Source organism: Lasioglossum baleicum, chromosome 9, assembly GCF_051020765.1.
Source record: "Lasioglossum baleicum chromosome 9, iyLasBale1, whole genome shotgun sequence".
Lineage (NCBI taxonomy): Eukaryota > Metazoa > Arthropoda > Insecta > Hymenoptera > Halictidae > Lasioglossum > Lasioglossum baleicum.
The window spans coordinates 15,074,960-15,088,750 of record NC_134937.1 but is presented as its reverse complement, the minus strand read 5'-3'; the positions used below and the strand labels follow the sequence as shown (position 1 = coordinate 15,088,750).

The following is a 13,791-nucleotide window of genomic DNA, read 5'->3' as shown; positions in this document are numbered from 1 at the left end:
AATTGTAAGAAATCACAAATCCGTAATACAAATATACATATATCTTTCCACAAGTAATTATTTTATAAACTACAATTTATGTTTTTGTCGCACTGGTTCGATCAATTGGAAAAAATAAGCAAGTTTGCAAAATATTACATGAAATTTAATTCGAAATTTAATTATTTTATACTTAATATTATCGCATATATATATATATATATATATATATATATATATTATTGTTTTTACTATACCTTTATTTTAAATAAAGTAAATTGTGAGGAAATAAATACAGATTTCACATATTAGCAACATCCACATTAACATTTAACTTTTTCCAAATTATAATTGACAAAATGAGAGCCATATTTAAAATAATAAGAGTAAATTAAAAACGCGAAGGAGTACTAAAGTAAAATATATAGTACAGTTACAGTTTCCATAAATATTTATACAGAATGAGATACAACGACGACTCCCCTTTCCCCTCTAAAACTTTAGCTGCGAAGTACATACTGCGACTTTTCAACACTTTGCCCACAACTGTCATCTGATAGATGAAGTAATTTTGGAACACAGCATATATTATCTTAAGCCAGGTCTATAAGTATACAATATGGTCTGAGAAAGATCATTCTGTCTACGATTCTGAATTACCGACTCTGTACAAAATTCTCCCGTACGATAGCGAACTCTACCGAAGTGAAACGGTCAGCTAGTGAACTACATGACGATGCAACACAAAAGGTGTGTGTCTAAGGAAGCAATGTTGCCGCATTATATTCATACGAAATACGAATACGAATTACGAATACGAAAACCGTTTATGTCGATGCTCGCATGGCTCGCATCAAAAGCGTTCGAGCGGTTTCTTTCCTGCTTTCCGGACGTATCGGAAGAATTTTCGATCCAAAATAATTTTATTAAACAATCATCTGAATATTCGTTGATTTGTTCAAAAATCATTTTTAATTTTTTTAATTGTTTATGCAAATATAAAATTGTTGAAATTGCTATAATACTTTGTCATAGGAGCACTTTGATATAAAAGGAATAGGCTAGCGTGCATGCAGTTGCATTTATAAAATTTGTTTCCGAAAAATAACAAATTGTGGCAATTTTTATTATTGAAGTGAAACTTTTCCTCTCTGAATCACGTATCTCCTCGTACTTAATGCAAAAATGTAAATTTATATCGAGCTGGTCAAAAAACACGTGCACCGGGCAATGCAATGACGGGCAAGAATAGATTCTCGTAAAACCTCATACGCAGGTGCGTATGCGTATGGTGGTCATTTCATCAATGAACAGTTGATATATTCACATTTTATGAAAATTGTCGCTAATGTGGTTACACAAACGCACACAAACTATTCAATTTATGATTTTTGCAAGGTGATAAAGCGCAGTACTTAGATAGATCGTGTCACATCATATCCAATGACGTGGATATAGGTTAGGTTTCACACACTATTGGAACAGTCACCTAAATCTTCTTGAAACGCTACTAAAACATAGTTTAGAAGCTTCGTACTGAAAACAAACAAAGAAACATGTTTGAAATCACAGATACGCAGAGTAAGTAATTTATCATTTTTCTCATTTGCTGGAAAAGTGTAGTAATCTGACAATATTTCGTACGAGATGATGATTGAAAATCCAAATGATTATAAAACATTATAACATTGATTATAGAAATTGGAGTGGGACTCGCCGGTTTTGGAATATCCTTCCTTTTCCTTGGAGTGTTGTTGCTCTTCGATAAAGGGTTGCTTGCTATCGGAAACGTAAGATTTGTTCCTGCACATCTGTAGAAATTGTCATAATTTGCTTTGTTGTACCATACTACTTAACTGATAAGTTGTTTGTATACAGATTCTATTTATATCCGGATTGGCATGTGTTATTGGTCCAAAGAGAACCCTGAACTTCTTTTTCCAAAGGCACAAGATCAAAGCAAGCATCTCGTTCTTAGGAGGCGTTATTGTAGTTCTTCTAGGTTTTCCTATTATTGGAATGATTATAGAAACATATGGTTTTATATTACTATTCAGGTATGTGTAATTATCAATTATTTGTTTATCTAAACCTCTGAATATTTATTGAAATAATTATATTTGTGTTACAGTGGTTTCCTACCAGTAGCGATAAACTTTTTACGAAGAGTACCTATATTAGGTACTATTCTTAATATGCCTGGTCTTAGTCGAATGTTAGACATAATTGCAGGAGATTCGAACAGGACAACTGTATGATGCGTTTCTTGATGTTACTGCTCAAAGAATGTATATAAGATTGTCTACTGTATATTGTGTCCCAAGATTTCCTGTCATTCCTTATTCATGTTTGTGGATCTCTTTTGTACTGTGTAAATATCACAAATAGGTAATACAACTCACTGATGTATCGATTAAATTTAATGTTAAATTCATATAGAAATAATATATAGATTTTTCATTTTCATATAAGACAAACGTATTAAAAAATTTGTATGTTCGTAAAAGCATTCCAAAAACTTCTTCATACATATGCTGAATGAAAATCAAAAATGAAATGTTAAAGAACATTTTCTTTAAATCATTAATTTGCTGTATCAGTAGATTAATGATACTCCGAAGTTGAAGTTTTGTGCTTTTTATTTGGTGTGTTTGTACTAAGAAATCAATGAATGAAACGTATGACATATGCTATGTCTAATATATGCTGAATGTAATTATACCTCTACAAAAATATACCATTTTACTACATAAGAGCATGCAAATACATTTCTACCTTTCCTTGTATAATAATGAATCGCTAATTTACACGACCATACTTATGTCATAAAAATTAATTGTCGGTAAAATTTAATTAAGACTACACTTTAATGGCATAAGGGGAAAGATAGTAAGGCATATATGAAATTTTAGATCACTTTTATTGATTCTGATGTTTTCTCTGCATGCATCCTAACATGAACAGATTAGATGCATACGTATGGAGTAACGTCTCTCATTATCTTACACGTAGTTGTCTGTAGTGCGAAATTAAATTACTGTTCACTGAAATTCGGTGAACATCGCTGATATCATGATCGTTTATTAATTATCTACAACGGGCCGAGAATAAGGGCAGGGGCGGCCCACGTCTACGCGCCCCGCCATCGCCGTAGTGACTTTTTTCGTCGCGCGTCCTTCTCTCGTTCAATTGTATGTATACGCTCGTATTTTGGATACTTATCTTCACTACTTAGTGACCCAACCATCGTCTACTTAGCCACATGTATCGTTTCATATATCCATCATGCTGTTAATCCGCATCATTAGTTTTAGATATATTGCAAATATATCTTGATCTTTCTCCTCTGTTTTTAATGAAAATGGAATATGAACATAGCACATGTGAACCGTTGAAAGAAAATACTGAATCCGGCAATAAATTAAGCGAATTCTCTTCTACAATCAAGATACACATTCTGCCGAGTGCCATGCGTTTCACAGATTGCTACTGAAACACCTCAGTCTGAATTCTTTCTGAATTTCTCGACAGGTTGTTTAATGTTCTTGACATTGATTCTTGGGAATCACATAGTCTGATAACTCTGCTTTCAAATCGGATGGTGAGGGTAATAAAGATGGTATTTTTGCAATTGCGATTGTAAAGGTAATGAGGTAAGGATCATTTTTAGCGATTTAGAGGAGATTCTTAATTTCGTCATAAAGTACCAATACGAGCGCACCACCAGTACCACGCAGAACGTTGGAGAAAGCACCCTTGAAGAAAGCGTTTCCACCTTCAGATTTGTAGATTGTGGCCCAGCAGTGAAGAGTGCTCTTGTACAAAATGTCGGATTTGGCGCGGCCAGACTGCATCATCATACGCCTACGTACTGTGTCGAATGGATACGATACAATACCAGCGACGGTGGTTACAACCTGTGGGCAAAGTAAGAATAACGATGATTAGAACATCGATTATAATTGCACAAATAGATCGAAGTCGGACCGAGTTACTTACTTGAGCAATACCCCATGAGACAAGGAATGGCGTTTTCTTCGGATCTGGCAGCATACCACGGGCAGTGTCATAGAAACCAAAGTAGGATGCACGGTAGATGATGATACCCTGGACGGATACACCGAATCCACGGTAGAGACCACCAAGACCGTCAGTCTTGAAAATCTTTGTTAAGCAGTTTCCAAGACCAGAGAATTCACGTTCTCCTCCAGCTTTGCCTACATCAGCCGCCAACCTAGAAATTATCATTATATGTAATTAGTTTTTATAATCCTTCATTAATCGAGGGAGTACTTAAATATCGATTTAATTGAAATCTTCCTCGCGGATAAAAAGAGTACCTGGTTCTGGCGAAATCAAGTGGGTAGACAAAACAGAGGGAAGTGGCTCCAGCAGCACCACCAGAGGCAAGATTACCAAGGAAATAACGCATAAACTGGGTGTTCTTGTCAACACCACCCAGGAAAACTTGCTTGTACTTGTCTTTGAAGGCAAAGTTCAAAGCCTGAGTTGGGAAGTATCTGATGACATTGGCAAAGTTACCACGCCAGTAGCTCAAAAATCCTTGTTCCTTTGGAATGCGCACAAAACAATCGACCATACCTAAAACATGAAAAATTATTTATAAAATTTTATGCATTTGTTCGGATAGATATAATTTTTCGTAAAAAAGATTTGAACTTGCAATTAATAAATTGAAGTACAGAAAGGTAATTCTATCGAAGTATAGACAAGTCAAAATGTCTATATATTTCGTCTAAGAAATTCATAGCTCTGTACTATATTTGACTCTAAATACTTGCAAGATTAGAATTTGCAGTTTATAAATGAAAGTAATTCTCTGTCATTATATATTATTGAAGCATAGAGAGGTAATTCTGTCAAAGTATAGAAATATCTATATATTTTATTTAAGAAACTAATAGCACTGTATTATATTTGACTCTGAATTCTGAATACTTGCAAGATTAGAATTTGCAATTAATAAATTTAAGTAATTCTGTCATTATATTATTGAAGTATAGAAAAGTAATTATATCGAGGAGTATAGATAAGTCAAAATATCTATATATTTCATTTAAAAAATTAATAGCACTATACTACATGTATATTTGACTCTGAATACTTATGTAATAAATCAATAATAGACAATATTGTATACTAAATATTGAATTAATTACAGACAGTTTCGTTTATGTTGTCGCTAAAATAACTAATTAGAAGGAAAAATATAAACTTTCAACATTATTGCTTAATGACTACTTGAGACACTCAAGGTCAGAAGGAATGTTGTTTTGGCCAGTTCTATAATTTTCGTGTATTATATGTGCCAACGATACCTACTACATTATCGAACAATTGACCCTAATAGATAATTCACATTATTTAGAGGTGACTATTATGAAATTTTCAACGAATCAATTTCAGCAACGTTTGTTAATGGAATACCACGTTTTGTACTCTACACGTTAATATCAAAGTTCCTATCTTTTCCTAAAAGAAACAATAATTATTTTCTATATATTTATTTAATTCCTAATGGAATTCATGTTCTTAAACGCTTTATTCAATTTTTTCATTGCTCAAAATTGCAAGCTCAATAAGTAATTCTACTGTACAGCAGAAATGACGGCCATATTGAGCCGCACAGTCATCGATCGGCACACGGAATCCTGTTCAAAGAGCAAAGCCACGCGCTGCCATCTGGTAGACGAGTCGTCTTATCGAATATCGACCCACTCGTTTGTCAGAAAACCACGACTTCCCATTCAATCGATATTGCAAAAGTTATGTAAGACCCCGAAAAGTTCTTGTTCGTTACATAAAGTCGGAAATTGGACCGCTCGCTATGTACCCGGCGCGCCGCTAACAATATATGTATAGTACGATACGACATTACATAACGGGAATCTCTTTCTAACCGTCGTCTACGGCTAAAGCGGAATCGGTTGGCACTTTTGCAATGTCGACACGAGTGAATTGCTCTGAACTGTCACATGTTCCGAACGTCTTTCGATCTTCTACTGTTCCGCGCACAGTGCTTGGCGAACCACGTTCTTCGAATGTTTTTTCTGACTTGTTACTACCGGAAACTCGACTAGTCGATAAATTGATGAATCTAATTGTAATTCGGTCGGTGAAAACTCACCCTTGTAACGCTGGTCCTCCGGGATTTGCTTGGAGATGTGCTGTACCTGCAGCAACAGCTTCACACGCTCAATTGGAGCGACCGCCGTCTTCGAAATAGCCGCGGCCACACCGCCGGCTATGAAGTCCTTGGCGAAGGCAACTGGATCCGCAAGACCAGACATTTTGTGTTAGGTGGTTTTTGGCGTGTAAGAGAGAAACGGGTGAACAAAAGGAAGAGGAGAACAACTCCTACAATTCGGACGCGCGCCGGACGACGAGTGAGCGAGGCAGAGTTCCTCTCGTTGAACGGACCTCCGCTAAGAATAGCTGCGCAGGTCACGTGCAGACTTCTGCGCAGGTTCAATCTTCTGGCACGACCGCACCTTGGGACCCTGACACCTTGTGCACTTTCAAACGCGTACTCTGTTCCCGAATTCGTGACCTTTCTTTCGGATCTCTTGCGACACTGTCCCTTCCTGTATCTTTTTTCACGGTCACCACGCGTGTATCAGCTTGGTAAAATGCGTTCACGGATAACCCGTTCAAAATTAGACATTTACCCGCGCCCCTGACGCACTTCCGGTACAAGGCGCATTGAAATTGTCGCTAGTGTCCAAGGTATTCGAAATATGAAGGAAATTGGCGGGAATTCGTCGCAACCGCTAAACTGTAATGTTTCGTTTGTTTTTGCACTTCTTGTCACGTGACAATGCACATTGATATTTTGCGCTAGGCTGAACGAGTCCCAATACTCACACAATTTCGGAACTTGCGAAACCAGGGACAATGGCAATTATAATAAAATAAAATAATAGAATACAATGATATGTATACAGTTAGAGGGAAATGCGTGAATGTGGAAGGAGGAAGAATACATATATGTAGGATAGAGCGTGTATATAGGATATATGAGAGAAATATAGAGGATTGTGATGGGATGGAGACAATAAATATGCGTGTATTGAAAAAGTATTGCAAGATATGAAAAAATTGTAGAAACAATAGACTGGCTTAGAAAAACTGACAAAATAAGAAAAAAAATGGACAGAAGGAAAAGAAGAGAGGAGGAAACCAAAGAGTAGAAAGAGGCAATAGCAGAGTTAAAGTGGTAAGTAAATGTTACTACTAGAATAGGGTAAGTATGTAGTAAATGTAGATTAGGTATATTGGTATAGATAATTATTGTTTTATGAGTAATAAGAGATAGGGAATAGTATGCTGAAAAATGAGTGATATATATATAAGAAGAATTGTAAACCAAGTCCCATTTCTTCAAATTCAATAAATGTATATACTAATACAATTTACAAGATAACAGCAATATTTTCGTTATAATAAACGAATTTCCGAACCTACAAATAATATATAATATCTGAAATTTTTAATCTTTAGTTTACAAACAGGTAGTGATAATCCAGTTTTGTTTAAGAAATATTACATTTAATCAATCCGATACATTTCACCGGGTATTGTCCTAGAAGAATAGGGGACATATTTGAAATACCCGCGTCGAACATCCATCTTTCTGCATCTTCATTTACCATCAAAGTACTGCTCTCAGTTACCATTCGATTTTGTGCAAAATAATGATTTTCAGGTCTATTATTCTTACGAATTATTGTTCGTATCTACTCTATTTGTATCATTAAGACCTAAAAGCATCGTCTTAAAATCGAAATTATTTATACATCGAGGTAATATTGTAATATACGTATTTCGTGTAATGCTTCATATACATATAACAATCGTTTTGCTATAATGTTTAATGTCAAGGAGAGCCTACTTCTGTAACAAAGGGATTGAAGCACTATGTCAAGGATGGGAGACATGACCGAGAATCGTCCTTCTTTTAATATTACATATATATAAATCTGATTTCCTATATAGAGTATTCCACCTAAATCGATCGTACTGTCTCTCAAGTATCCTTGCACCTATAGGTGCATGGCAATATATGTATAGTCAGCATTGACCATAATCCATGGCCACGCGTAATGCATAAATTAGATTATTAATTTCGTTCGCCCTTATCGCTATTATTCTCCACGTTGCATTTAATCATCAATTGGAATGGTACTATAGAATGCGGCATATAGAACTATACATTTTACACGTGTCACGCAGCGATCATCTTTGGGGTGGTTTCGAGTTTGCGCTGTCAAAGATACAAGAACGAGTTACAAGGTCAATCTCTCACGAAGAAGGAGGTCAACGGGGCGCGACTTGCGTAACCCTGGCGTTTGGCCAGTATGTTAGGGAATACAACGCCAGAGTTCAATGGAGTAACTTCAAGTAAGGAGTATTTATACATCTTGAAGATACGTACATGCGTAGTGGACCTTGTAGAGAATAGACTAACTCTAAATGTGTCCCGTGTCTACGTCGGGTATCACTCTCGTGGGGCGTGCAGCCATTTGTCACGAGAATCAATGAAATGTAATGCATTCGGCATACACCAATCCGATTCTTTATTATTATTTCATTACACCTCCATTGCTTCTAACCTGTTTACAATCGTTTCTGTAGGTACTTAGAAGTAGACATTACAATTTTACTTCCGCAAAATTTCGATGACGTTCGCAAACCAGTTCTATAATTTATACATTCGACGAAAACGGTTCCACCTATGCTTTGTGACCATGCATCCTGTTTCCAATGGGTGAATAAGTAGAAGTTAAGAAGAAAGCAGCGTGGAAAGCACGGAACGCGAGTGCTGCTAATGATAATTATGATTCGTATCAGTCTGGTGTAGAGTACATGGTGTCAGTTATTTGAGTGCTGGACTCTGAAACACGACCATGTCATAATCTCTAGACATTCTCAGAAAATATTTTGTTATCTACTTATTTCTATATTAAAATGTTGATCTAAAATCGTTGACCCCGCTGGATCATTACAATAATACTGATTTGCTTTTTATTCACTCATTTGTTAGACGCGTAGATTGTACCAGGAAATTCCCTGATTATCTTGGAGAAGTTAATATCTGTATCTTATTCTGATAATGCTTGCGCGAACATAATCGAAACCTGCTATATTTTAGTTAGCAAATATGATATCTGCCCGTTTCTCGTATGTTGCCAACATAAATAATGTGTGCGTATTTACGACGTAAAAGTAAATATCTTGTTTACCAATTTAATCGTGTATTCGAAAGATTCAATTTTTGGCTTTAATCCGCGGTATTATGTAACGACGAGCAAGCTATAGTACTGTATAGTACTGTAATAGGGGTACATATATAGAAATTCGGATATATACTGCGACATCTACCGAGGCTAAAGAAATTAAACGATCGAACAAATTCGCAAATTTCCTCCTGAGATATTTATACGTCATTGTATGGAATATATTTGAATGTATTATAATACCGCAACGCATGATCAGTAACTTAAACGTGGTTATATTGGACTTGTAACGCGGGACTCAAGTGTGTGGATTGGATTAAGTAACGACCTTGATGACGTAGGAAGCTGTCTGCACTAAAGCAGTAACCTAAAGTAATGATGGTCAATGCACCTGAAAGCAGATCGATGCGGTTTCGTACAGATTCGTAGCTGGTGCAAATTCATGGTGGTATCATAAGCATAAAATTGGTGGTTAGGGAAGCAAAGAGTTACTCAATCATGCATAAATATGATTAGTCAGCGGATTTTTTGTATTTATGGCAAAAATGGGTAGCTGCAATTCGGAAGACTACAAAGATCGCAAATTATTTTCAGCTATTTGAAGTATATATAATTAAAGAAGGAAATGTCTACTTGGTACCAGTTCCCTGCAATTGATGTAGACAATTTTCATTTTGTATAAAAGATCCGCCAGTGATGATAATTAAAGATTTAATTCCGAAATGCACTATAATCTAGCGGAAACTACCACTGCACGTAGACGGAAAATTACACACTTTCGCCCTTGTTATCAATAAACAGCTGCATTATAATATATAAAAATAAATGTGATGTTTGACATTTCAGTTGCTCAAGACAATGACTAATACAGAAAATTGGATTTTAGCACGGCTGTTCAAATAAAGCAGTAAAGATTACAACCGAATATTATTGTTAAGAGAAAATGTCGACGGAAGTGCTTATTCATTTGCAAGTCACTTTCGACGTGCGAAATGTTGATTTAACGCATATATTTGATTACTCTGGTATTTAGAGTCTAGAGTTCTAGATCATTACCATCATTACAACGAAACGTATCCTTGTACGAGTCAAGTTGATCAACATATACCACTCAATAGACTAAGGTGCTTCATTGTCAGGGTCGCTCCACATATTAGAAACTTAACTAACGTCTCATTTTATGGTTTCTGTCGATAGTATCCACAGTTGGTATAGTAGCATAGATTCAATGTCAATTGTTACGGAAATACATTCAGTGGAAAATGGGTATAAATCGATATCTATATTTCGTGAATTCCTCAAAATATACGTACATAAGTCTGTTTAAAATGCTTTTTGGCAGGAATGTTAGGAACACACACCTTGTACTTAAAATTTGCATAAAATATATTATGTAATTACAAATATTTTGAAGCATAGAGATATTTACAAATTTAGCTTACAATGGTAAGGTATAAAGGAATTTATATTTCGGTTTTCTAAAGATTTTCTAACCTAACACCCTCTAGTGGTGCCATGTAAAGCAGATTAAATGAAGGAACGTGTGGAATATGAAACTACGAAGTATACATACGAATCAAGCCGGACATTTATGAAACGTCAGACGTATAACTAAATTACTATTTTGTTGCATTTTACGGTAAATGACGTGTTTGTTACTATGAATTTTCCAATGCCCAATGCTTATCTACGGATAATGATAACATAACGTGACAGTGACATTTTTCAATGAAGTTATAGCTTCAGAGTGATATCACTTTGCGTCTCAGGTTATGGCTTTCCACAATCTATCAATTTGGTTACGGTTTAATTAAATAATACTCATTGTTCGTTTGTAATCCGACACTATTCCGTGCGTATTAAAACGTAAAGCCCAACGGACTTGAGAAACACTTGTGACAATGCACAAAAAGCATAGCGTGGTTGTGTTATCTTCGAATAATAACAATTAAAAAACATTGTTAATAAACACCGATGATCATCCGACATTTCAATAACTGATGTCGAAGTAATGTCGAATTCGTAAATCTAAGGGCATTGTTTACCTACATATATGTCCTTATTTATATTATTAGCATCTATTCTTTCTTTATAAAACTGTTAATTGTTCAAATAAGTAACTTATGTAACATTTTCTTTCTATTGTTTTAGGATAAAAATGCTCTTTATGTGCAACATGACATTATAATGTATTAATGCTGTCTAAAGAAAGGGCATATTACCAAAATGACTGAGGGTAAATAAATATTATTTATACTATATTGTTAGTTTTAAAGCTTGGAACATTGTTTAACTTTAGTTTACACATTAACGTATATATCTGTGGGTATGCATTAATTAAGATTAAAGTAATATGAATTAAACAATTATATTGCAGGTGGAGAGACCCAACCGACTCCTGGAAATGAGGCACAACCTGGTATGCTTTAGTTTCCCCTTGATAATTTCTATAAATTACTATTCTTTTCGAATTTATGTATATTCAAAGTCAGGTATCAAGCTTAATATAATTAAGTTAGTGTTCATTGTAGGCATCTGTTACGTTACAGAATGGGGCTTCATCTGTTAGTCTCTACCATCATGCAGAATCATTAGTGTTAGAAGTCAGAATATTCCTTTACCGGTAGTTTTTGCACACACATTCACAAAAGACACTTGCGTTTGAAAGATACAGTTTTCTATTTTTATTTAACGGTACTTAAGAAATACCAAAAGTTCCCAACGCGTAAACTTTGTATTTTTGCCAGAAGCCTCCGAACCCAGAGCCATACATGGCGAAGGATTGCACGAAACAATAGCCGAATCATCTTCTCAAAGCGTACCTGAATCATGTGCAGATCTACTTACTGTTCATGGAACAACACAAGGAGAAAGTAGCGATGCTGTTAGCATACATACAGCCAGCACTTCGGTTTCTGGCAATGGTAAATGCGATTCGCATAATGGTGTTTAAAAACATGGATACACTCTAAAGTTTACTATATTTTAGAATCGAGTTCCAGTAGAGTGAGTGCAATAACTGTAGTGTTACCTTGGGGTGCTCAGAAGGAAACAGTGAAGCCGCTACAAATGGCAGATATGGATCTAAGACCCGGAGAATTTGTAATGCGTACTTTATTCGCAGAATTCACATCGCAGGCAGAGAAAAAGATGGAAGCAGTCATGACGGAACATGTAAGCGACATATTTGCATTCGATGTTTGTTCGTTTCTAACGGTAAATGTCCCATAGGAAAAACCACTTTCAAAAGTGTTACAAAGAGGAGAAGATCCACAATTTGATCAGCTTTTATCTGCGTTTGGTTCGGTTGCCGAACACTGTTTGCCTTCTATACTTATAGCGCTATTCAATTGGTATGAACGTCAATTAGTTGATCAGGGTAGTGACCAGAAAAAACCTGCTCCTGGGAAAGAGGATCAAAAAGGAAAGAGGTAGATTAATATTTTTTGGCAAACCGAAAGTTTTGCAAATTTCTAAACTAATATTCTGTTTCAGTATCATGTATACAATAGTATCAGGAAGCGTAGAAACAGTTGAAAGAAGCGAAGCTGACTTACTTCAAGAACGAAGAGATCTTGCTGTTGAATTTATATTTTGTTTAATGTTAATAGAAGTACTACGTCAATTACCATTTCACCCTGGTCATGAAGATTTAGTAACTTATATAGAAAATATAGCTTTTAAACATTTTAAATACAGAGAAGGGTAAGTAACGATTATCTTTTTGTAGAAGAGATTATTGTTCCAAGTACTCATTACTTATTTTATATTACAGTATTCAGAATGAACCAAATGCAGCAAATATTCATATTATTGCTGACCTTTACGCAGAAGTAATAGGAGTTCTTGCACAGTCTAGATTCCTTTCAGTAAGAAAACGATTCATGATTGAATTGAAAGAACTGCGCGCTAAAGAGCCTGGACCTCATACAACTCAGAGTATTATTTCATTATTAATGGGAATGAAATTCTTCAGAGTAAAGGTAACCGAATAGAGACGTTACATCATTTATATTATAATTTAAAAGTTTATGTATCATTTTTAATATGTGATACATATGTTTACAGATGGTACCAATAGAAGAATTTGAGGCTTCATTTCAGTTTATGCAGGAGTGTGCGCAATACTTTTTAGAAGTGAAAGACAAGGATGTTAAACATGCTTTAGCTGGACTTTTTGTTGAAATTCTTGTTCCTGTAGCTGCTGTAAGAGTCTCCTCATATTATAGTATAATACACACATACATTAACGTGCTACAATCAATTGGATTTTTTTAGGCTGTGAAAAATGAAGTTAATGTACCTTGCCTCAAAAATTTCGTAGAAATGTTATATTCTACGACGTTAGATATGTGTACCAAATCGAAACACAGACTGGCACTGTTTCCACTCGTAACTTGCTTGTTGTGCGTGAGTCAGAAACCATTCTTCTTGCTAAACTGGTATAGCTTTTTAGCAATGTGCCTCTCACACCTAAAGAATCGGGATCCTAAAACGTGTCGTGTCGCATTGGGTACGATTTTTATTTTAGAGTGTTAGCATATTTTGGAACATG

The 13,791-nt window shown here is 35.4% G+C and overlaps 3 protein-coding genes across 12 annotated transcripts in view; 2 read left to right on the top strand and 1 right to left on the bottom strand.

Annotated features, from left to right (window-relative positions):
* The first annotated feature begins 995 nt into the window (after positions 1–995).
* On the top strand, positions 996–3,428 carry LOC143212407 (vesicle transport protein GOT1B). Its single transcript, XM_076431201.1, has 4 exons — positions 996–1,560; positions 1,678–1,769; positions 1,858–2,036; positions 2,111–3,428. Exons 1-4 carry the CDS (start codon positions 1,536–1,538, stop codon positions 2,235–2,237), a joined length of 423 nt encoding a protein of 140 aa, XP_076287316.1. The 5' UTR covers positions 996–1,535; the 3' UTR covers positions 2,238–3,428.
* Ant (ADP/ATP translocase) lies at positions 2,881–6,403 on the bottom strand. The gene is made up of 4 exons (XM_076431200.1): positions 6,128–6,403; positions 4,320–4,581; positions 3,979–4,213; positions 2,881–3,896 (listed from the first exon to the last, which is right to left on the bottom strand). The coding sequence occupies exons 1-4, from the start codon at positions 6,288–6,290 to the stop codon at positions 3,654–3,656; spliced, it is 903 nt and encodes a 300-aa protein (XP_076287315.1). The 5' UTR covers positions 6,291–6,403; the 3' UTR covers positions 2,881–3,653.
* Positions 6,404–8,353: 1,950 nt separating this feature from the next.
* Fry (microtubule binding protein furry) overlaps positions 8,354–13,791 on the top strand; it is a 38,381-nt gene continuing 32,943 nt past the window's right edge. For 3 of the 10 annotated variants that reach the window (XM_076431197.1, XM_076431196.1, XM_076431187.1), the window contains exons 1-10: positions 10,727–10,875; positions 11,388–11,472; positions 11,614–11,655; positions 11,984–12,160; positions 12,226–12,410; positions 12,468–12,667; positions 12,732–12,941; positions 13,012–13,219; positions 13,305–13,442; positions 13,515–13,749. In XM_076431197.1, coding sequence (XP_076287312.1) covers positions 11,463–11,472; positions 11,614–11,655; positions 11,984–12,160; positions 12,226–12,410; positions 12,468–12,667; positions 12,732–12,941; positions 13,012–13,219; positions 13,305–13,442; positions 13,515–13,749 — 1,405 coding nt within the window. In that variant the 5' untranslated portion in view covers positions 10,727–10,875; positions 11,388–11,462. Of the gene's footprint in view, positions 8,401–10,726; positions 10,876–10,946; positions 11,006–11,092; positions 11,245–11,387; positions 11,473–11,613; positions 11,656–11,983; positions 12,161–12,225; positions 12,411–12,467; positions 12,668–12,731; positions 12,942–13,011; positions 13,220–13,304; positions 13,443–13,514; positions 13,750–13,791 lie in introns of those variants that run through there. The other 7 variants (XM_076431194.1, XM_076431190.1, XM_076431191.1 and 4 more) reach the window with 7 other exon arrangements.